Source organism: Helicoverpa zea, chromosome 30, assembly GCF_022581195.2.
Source record: "Helicoverpa zea isolate HzStark_Cry1AcR chromosome 30, ilHelZeax1.1, whole genome shotgun sequence".
In the NCBI taxonomy this organism is placed as follows: Eukaryota; Metazoa; Arthropoda; class Insecta; order Lepidoptera; family Noctuidae; genus Helicoverpa; species Helicoverpa zea.
In genome coordinates, this window is record NC_061481.1 from 976,413 (window position 1) to 984,828 (window position 8,416).

Genomic DNA, 8,416 nt, shown 5'->3' on the forward strand with positions numbered 1-8,416 from the left:
GTCATGAATTTACGCATTGTAGCGTCGCATATTTATTTGGTTAACAAAAAATTGCTATTTGTGATCCAGAATTAAAAGGAGCCATCTCACGGGGTGGGCCTTATTTACGTTGGCTTTTTGTTTGAACAGGAAGATGGACATCGATAGCCCATACAAGATCCAATTACTTTATCAGATGTTACTTCTTAACCCGGACACGATGAAATAGCAGGTCAGATTCATAGTTTTAAATTTTTAATAATCAAATACAGTTACAGCACCATGTCATTGTTTTATTCCCTGAAATTAATGAATTTTTGTTGACAGTAGTACAAAATTATCATACCTGATGCTAAAATACTGTTTATTATTTGAAAAAAAAAAAAATCTCCAGATAAGAATATTTAACAAATTATTCGGTTTTTCTCGTCTCATTTTTACAACTAAAGTGCAGAAATAAAACGCACAACCTAAACTAAACGCAAAACCATAAACTTCACTAAAATATAATCTGTGTACATCTGTCAAAGTTTCAATGGCGGACGTCCTCTCATTCGGATCGTAACAAAACATATTTTCACATTTCCACCGATCGAATACAACTCGAACGCTACATGAAATTGATTTCCACCGTGTGAACAACTGAAACGGGGTATTATAATGTCCACTGTCGTGTCGGACTGCTTTACAATCGGCAGCATAGTTGCTACGCGAACATGTTACAACGAAAGTATCGAAGGAGAGGTTCTTGCGTTTGATCCGCAGACTAAGATGCTGATACTCAAATGTCCATCTTCGAGCGGTAATCCCAAACGCCACGACGTTAATATTGTGAATCTATCGTTGGTTAGTGACGTGCAAATCAAAAGAGAGGTGACCACGGCGCCCGAGCCTCCACAATCCCTCAATCTTCACAGATTAAACACACGAGTTCGAAATTCAATAGAGAATAAGAGAAGATTAGTGAGTATGCAACCTCTCTGTTTGACCTCTTTAGTGTTTCGCGGTATTTTGTGGGAAAAATAAAAAAAAAACGTGGTTTTTTTTTTGGGTGATGAAATTTTGGATTTTTGTTTACATAATTTGGCCTCAATTCGGTATGAAAGACTTTCGTACTTGAATTATATCAATATTAACTGTATTTGAGACTAATATAAGCAATAAAGCTAGTCCTGATGCAAAAAATATTATAAAAATAAATTAGGTATCCATAATTGAAATGACAAAATTATGTTTACTAAACTACACCTCTGCCTAACCTATTGGCTAAAGTAGGTCTAATAGAATATTTCTATCAGACCAGCACAAATTGTACTATGAATGATTTAAAGTTTTGTTTCTTTATGTTATCCCTTCATTGTTTGTGTTCAAAATATCCCGAACAGTCAGTCAAAACAGTCAAAATACTGTTTAAAACACAAAATAACTTAGTTTTACTAGTAAATTAGAATGGGTGTCAGACAAATTTATAAGAACTATAGTTCGGCCATTCAGAGAATGCGTTCCTGACACGTCGCGATTGAACTGACGACGTAACTTTGCAATGGCGTTGCAGTTACGATAAAAATATTTTTGCTGGTTGTTTACCGTTTTAACAATTGAGGAGCATTAAAACAACATTATTATATCAATAATCAATGAATGTAGTTACGTCGTCAGTTCAATCGCGACGTGTCAGGAACGCATTCTCTGAATGGCCGAACTATAACTTGATATAGTCGTAATGCATCTTAAAATAATATAAATTGTTTTGATGACATTTTTATAATTTTGTGTAGCACAAGTTACAGTATGAAGAATCTGTATACTTAGTGACAAATTTGTGAAATAGTTTGCATTTTAATTCATCATCCTCCGAGCCATTTTTCCAACTATGTTGGGGTTGGCTTCCAGTTTGCATTTTAATTGCAAAAATAAATACAAACATCAGAATTGATACCTTATTTAGAAGTTGATTAAAAAGTAGTCATTTCTGACTGTTCAATTAAAGTATTTAATTTGACTAGATATCATATGATTCAGATTCTTGTGTGTCAGATGCGGGGAAAGTTCATAAAAGGTTTCTTTACACAATCCTCCTTGCTTCAAACCTTTGCTCAATATAACCGGTACTTCCTCTTCCAGGTATCAGCACTCTCAGCATGCCTAGACCCTGAGGGTCAACGCTTGTTCATGGCAATTGCTCGCGTTATAGACGATGTCTCCTGGGCCGGACAGAACATCCGAGTATATAACGAAGTTATTATCACACCTCCATATAAGGTAATTATATTATTTTGAACTATGTTATGCCCTTGATGCCAAATTGCATATTTCATGGTTCAGCCATTGTAACATGAAAGAGTGAGGGATATTCTCATTCTTATTTTGTATCGCTATGTATGGCATCATAGCATTTAAATGGAAAAACAAATGATTCTTTGGCATCTTTCATAAAAATCTGCTTAGCAGTTTCAAATCTATATGCTACTAGCCGAATTCCCACGGATTCACCCGCGTCTTGAGGGAACTACTGCACATACTGAGATAAAATATGGCTTATGTTACTCAGGAACAGTGTTCCTTTCTGACAGTGAAGGAATTTTTCAAATGGAAGTATCGAAGCCTGTAGAGTACAAACAAATGTTTTCTATTTATTATAGTTCGGCCATTCAGAGAATGCGTTCCTGACACGTCGCGATTGAACTGACGACGTAACTACATTCATTGATTATTGATATAATAATGTTGTTTTAATGCTCCTCAATTGTTAAAACGGTAAACAACCAGCAAAAATATTTTTATCGTAACTGCAACGCCATTGCAAAGTTACGTCGTCAGTTCAATCGCGACGTGTCAGGAACGCATTCTCTGAATGGCCGAACTATAACCCCCGACGCAAAAACGACGGGGTGTTATAAGTTTGACGTGTCTGTGTGTGTGTGTGTGTGTGTATGTGGCATCGTAGCTCCCAAACGGATGATCCGATTGTAATGCGGTTTTTTTTGTTTAAAAGGAGTGTCATTCGGGAGTGTTCTTAGCTATGTTTGGTGGAAATCGGTTCAGGTCTTCAAGGTCATCAGCTCGTTTGTTAGGTGTGAGAGGAATGTTACACTCAGTTTACTTGCAAGCATGTGTGGGATCCGAAATTTGAAACACTAATGTCTTCTGGAACCACTGAGCTGGTCTGCTGTTAGGGCACGAAGGTAGGAGACGTAACCCTGAACTGCCTTTTAGTAAACCCATCGAGTTTAGGCTCGTTGAATTTGTCTTGACTAGTTCTCTTCAATTGACGAGAACCTGATACTGGAAATAGGATGTGGCGGATGAAACCCTGGAATGCCGGAATGAAACGGATAAACCGATTTATATCTTCGCTGAAAATCTAGAATTACTAAAGGTTTATGTTTCCTCAATCTGTGCAATTCTCCCAGAGCCAGTATGTTATGAGGATTGTTAAACAGCATCCTTTGGCCGAGATCGCATAGAGCGACCCCATCTTAAAATAAAAGAAATTAACTGAAAGAAGGAAAAATTAAGGAGCTCCTTCAAAAGCATGAAATAAAATTAAATTATAAATTTAAAAAAACCCCCGACCCAAAAAAAGTACGCAATTAGTATGACAAAAGGTTAAAAACGCTAAACCCAATAAAAAGCAAAAAATAACTTTTAACACTACGTAAGTACCAACTAAAGCATGTCAGACTAAACTAAATTTTGACGTGTCGGGGGACCGCTTTTACCTTCAAAAATACTTACATAAATCAAATGATACCTAGCTAATTACAACATTCGTATAAAACAAAATTATATACACAGTTATAAGTAGTATATACTTAATTACTTTTAACGTTAGGCTAATAAATTAGAGCGGTCCCCCGACACGACAAAATTTAGTTTAGTCTGACATGCTTTAGTTGGTACTTACGTAGTGTTAAAAGTTATTTTTTGCTTTTTATTGGGTTTAGCGTTTTTAACCTTTTGTCATACTAATTGCGTACTTTTTTTGGGTCGGGGGTTTTTTTAAATTTATAATTTAATTTTATTCTATTAGTACTGATAACATCAAGAAGGAACTAGGTACTTGGAAACATTATAATTAAATAATAACCCAACATATTATCTCTCTCCGCAGGTCGACAACGTAATAGGTGAGAAAGATTCCAAACCTTACAATTATATAAAGAAATTCGTAGAGCGGCACTGGCGTGATCACCGCGACCATGCAGGCCCCAACTCGAGCCAACACCAGTAGACTTTAATACTATTTATTGAACAACACGTCAAAACGCTATTTTGAAAAACTAAACAAAAACCAGGTAGTAGAGAAAAATCTTTCATTTAGTTTAGTCAAAGTATTTACATACTAGCTTCTGCCAGCGGTTTCACCCGCATCCCGTGGGAACTACTTCCCGTACCGGGATAAAAAGTAGCCTTCCTCGATAAATGGGCTATCTAACACTGAAATAAATTTTCAAATCGGACCAGTAGTTCCTGAGATTAGCGCGTTCAAACAAACAAACACTCAAACTCTTCAGCTCTATAATATTAGTATAGATAGGCCTTTGCAGGCTCTTATGAAACTTCACATTAATTAATTGCATGGTTCCAAAAAGTTGGTCTCATGGAGAAGAGCCGGCAAGAAACTCCATAGACACTCTTTTAAAGTATTATTTTCACAAACATTCTATTTAAAAATCATGTCAGTTATTCGGAAGAAAAAAATGTTTTGTCCCCCGTTTTCAGCTTTACAAACACTGACAGTCTACACTAGATATTATTCTTCTTAAAAAAAAAAAAAACTGATCAGTGTCATTTCCTACCTTGACGTTGGCAAAATCTTCGATATATCAAAGAAGGAGCCATAAACAAAAATAAGAAGTCGTTTTTTTTTCGATGTACTGCAAACTAGAAATCTTGGTAGCCTAGTAGGTAACAAACCAACGTCTCAAGTATGAGTATGTTTGATCCCAGGTCAGGCAAGTACCAATGCAACTTTTCTAAGTTTGTATGTACTTTCTAAGTACATCTTGGAGACCAATGACTGTGTTTAAGAAGGCATATTAAGGTCCCGGCTGTCATTTGAAAATCTTTGATATTTGTTATGGGTAGACAGAAGCCGGTAAATATGACAGTCTTATCAAGACGTATTTATTGTGTTGTGGTCAACTTGCAGTCTAGGTCAGGCTGTCAGATTTACTGGCTTCTGACTACCCGTAACGACTGCCAAAGATATTCAAATGACAGCCGGGACCTACAGTTTAACGTGCCATCCGAAACTTGCTAAATAATATTTATTTATTTTTCAGTTCATGAATTTTTTTTGTCGATTTTGAATGCTCCACAACCATTTAAAAGTCTATATTTCGATCTTACCAAGATGTAAAAATTACATTTTTTGTTTTTTTTGACAATTTTTCAAAATGGCGTTTTGACAGCAAATTTTCTTCAGTTTGACACTGATATTACCACCAAATGTGTATTTTCTGTACTATTAAAATAACTGATTTTGAATAATTTCAATATTCTTATTCAATACATTTTTTAAATTATTTTTTTCAATGAATTCTCCATAGTCATTTGGTAATTTTAGTCATCCAAAATTATATTCAATATCAGTTGTTTTAATAAATACGAAAGAAATGAATTATTGGTACAGATAAAATAGAGTACACTTGTATACAGGATGGTTTAAAAAGCAATATTTAAATACAGGATGTAGACAACATTCTTTTTAATGAACATCTTAAAATCTTGATGAGTGTCCTATTTATTTTCAAAATTATTAGTTTATACATCATGTTTGATCCTTATATTGCTTTTTCAAGCACCCTGTATTTTATCTGTATCGATTGACAGTCTATTTGAGCCCAAGGTATAAGAATTCCAAAATTATGTATTGTTTTTCAAATTTGAAATCCAAAAAAATATTGTTTTCCCTTTCTTTCTACAAAATTCTTAGTTTTCTTCTAAACTCCGAAAGACAACTTGCAGCTGTCTGTACCTTTTTGGATGAATAAAGTTCAATTTTGAAATGATTTCAATTTGATTAGGTTAGGTTGGTTATAGAAATTCACCATAAGCGCTTATTTTCAACCATTTGTTATCTTACTTGCAGCATTTTAAAATTAATTTTAATTTAATACTCTTAAAGTAATATTTGGTCTTTCACAAATATTAATATAGTATAAAAACTTATCAATTCTTTCAATAAAAAGATATTTTACCAATTTTACGAAATATTCCGCCATCTTCTTTTAGCTGTCAAAATTTACGCGCCATTAAAAATCTGAAGTTTAGTAATTCGTTCAAAATTGAACTTTATATACAAGACATACAGTTTAACATCTTACTTGGAGTTAAAGTATATAGTAATACTTTTTATATATTGTTGGATTAAGTAATAGTGAAAAATTATTAAAAAAAAAACGAAAAACTTGCTCAACGTGTTTTATTTTATCGCTAACTTCCGTCAGCGGTTTTACCCGCGTCTCATGGGTAACAGGTACATCGTGCAATCCGATAAAAGGTAGTCTGTAGCCTTCCTCTATAAATGGGCTACCTAACACTGAGAACTGGGGCTCGATTCTGCTAAGTTGATAATGTCAAAATTGAATAGAAATTGAATCTCAATAGCAGTTTTAACCTTAGCGGGCATTCTGCTACTAATGTTAGACCAATCGTATTCCAACGCCATTCGATTGGTCTGCCATTTGGTCAAAAACGTTTATTTCAAAGAAAAAATAGTGGAATGCCACTACGCTTCAATCGTAATCGAGTCGTGATTGGATCGCAGTCGAATGTGAATTGTATGTCGCTTAAGTAAAATTAGGGGAATCGGGCCCCTGGTGCCACAAGCAGCACCCGTTCACGAGCATAACGCGAGGATCAGCCATCGCCCCCCTCGCACATTTTTGAGGGAGGGAGGCAACTCGACCGCCGACGCTGCCGCAAGCAATACCCTCTAAGGGAGCATGGCGACTTGCAACCACATAACAAGAAAACAGTGAATACTAATAGATTTACAGTCGTTAGTAAACCATTTACAAAACTGCGGAACAACCCATCGTGAAAACAGTACGATGGTGGTAATCTGTCAGTATAAAATAAAATAAAATCCCACCCAAAACAAAAATGTGAAAGGTTGCCAAGTTCGATAATATGGGAATGCTTCGCCTATAAAAGAAGTGAGATCTGAATAAGTACCAAGTTCCATACAAATACCTCAGTTAAAAATAGTTACTTTTTGATGATGGTTCTTGGCAAGTTTTCACACACCTTGTTATAAACCTACTAAACGCAATGAATCGAGTATATAATTTTCTATTAAAACTTGCCAAGTAACATCATTAAAAAGTAATTGTTTTTAACTGAGGTATTTGTATGGAACTTGGTACTTATTCAGATCTCACTTCTTTTATAGGCGAAGCATTCCCATATTATCGAACTTGGCAACCTTTCACATTTTTGTTTTGGGTGGGATTTCATTTATTTTTGTAAGGTTGTTTATTTTATTTTTTTCTTATGATTAAGTTAGTTAAGGAAATGTCTCATTTATACTATCTTTCAGATTTTTGAATATGCACTATGCTTCTTACAAAGAAATGAACTAGATTAACTAAATGGACTAGATTTACCAACTGACTGACATGACATGTTATCATATATTATGTTCGTGGATCAAAGTTACACATTCGTTATTTTCGAAAGTGACTCACACTTGGCCGTTTTCAGATTTTTACTTTACTTTGACTAAATACAAACCTTTGTAACGAATTTCAGATCGGTACGACCATTCGAAGATATATTATATAAATATAGATAAATTTAGTTCGTTTTAGTTCCTTAGGGGTATAAATTTACACCGGGTATAAAACACCTTCATTATTTTGAAACTGACTCACACTTGGCCATTTTCAGATTTTTCCCTTTACCTTGACATAAAGACCTACCTCCATGCCAAATTTCAAGTCAATACGACCATTGGAAGTGGTCTAGGTTTTTGACGAGTGAGTCAGTCAGTCAGTCAGTCAGTGAGTGTATAGTAAAAATAGCGATTTTCTGACGTCAATATCTCAAGACCTACAAAAGATATATTAATGAAATTTTGTATTTTAGATAAGTGAGGGGGTCTCAACAGATACTAGAAATTTGATATGCGTCAATAAAATAGATTTTGAGTTATAGGGGGGTAGAATTTGGCCCGAAATGGTTCGTGTAATATAACCCACGGCCGGTGTGTCGCTTTTTTTTGCTCGAACTTGGCGGACACACTGCCGTGTGTCTAGATAAATCACATCACAACTATCAATGATAACTCTTGAAGCTGTCCAGTGTTTAACATGACAGATTTGCCCCACAGTAGAATATCATAGGACATAACGCTATTAAAGTAACTAAAATAGACTAGTCGAGCTGTGTCTACGTCAGTGAACAGTCTTACTTTTCTGACGGCGTA

The 8,416-nt window shown here is 35.0% G+C and overlaps 1 protein-coding gene across 1 annotated transcript; it reads left to right on the plus strand.

Moving 5' to 3' along the window:
• The first annotated feature begins 486 nt into the window (after positions 1-486).
• LOC124644640 (protein LSM12 homolog) lies at positions 487-6,398 on the plus strand. The gene is made up of 3 exons (XM_047184132.1): positions 487-942; positions 2,104-2,241; positions 4,094-6,398. The coding sequence occupies exons 1-3, from the start codon at positions 640-642 to the stop codon at positions 4,211-4,213; spliced, it is 561 nt and encodes a 186-aa protein (XP_047040088.1). The 5' UTR covers positions 487-639; the 3' UTR covers positions 4,214-6,398.
• Positions 6,399-8,416: the final 2,018 nt, after the last annotated feature.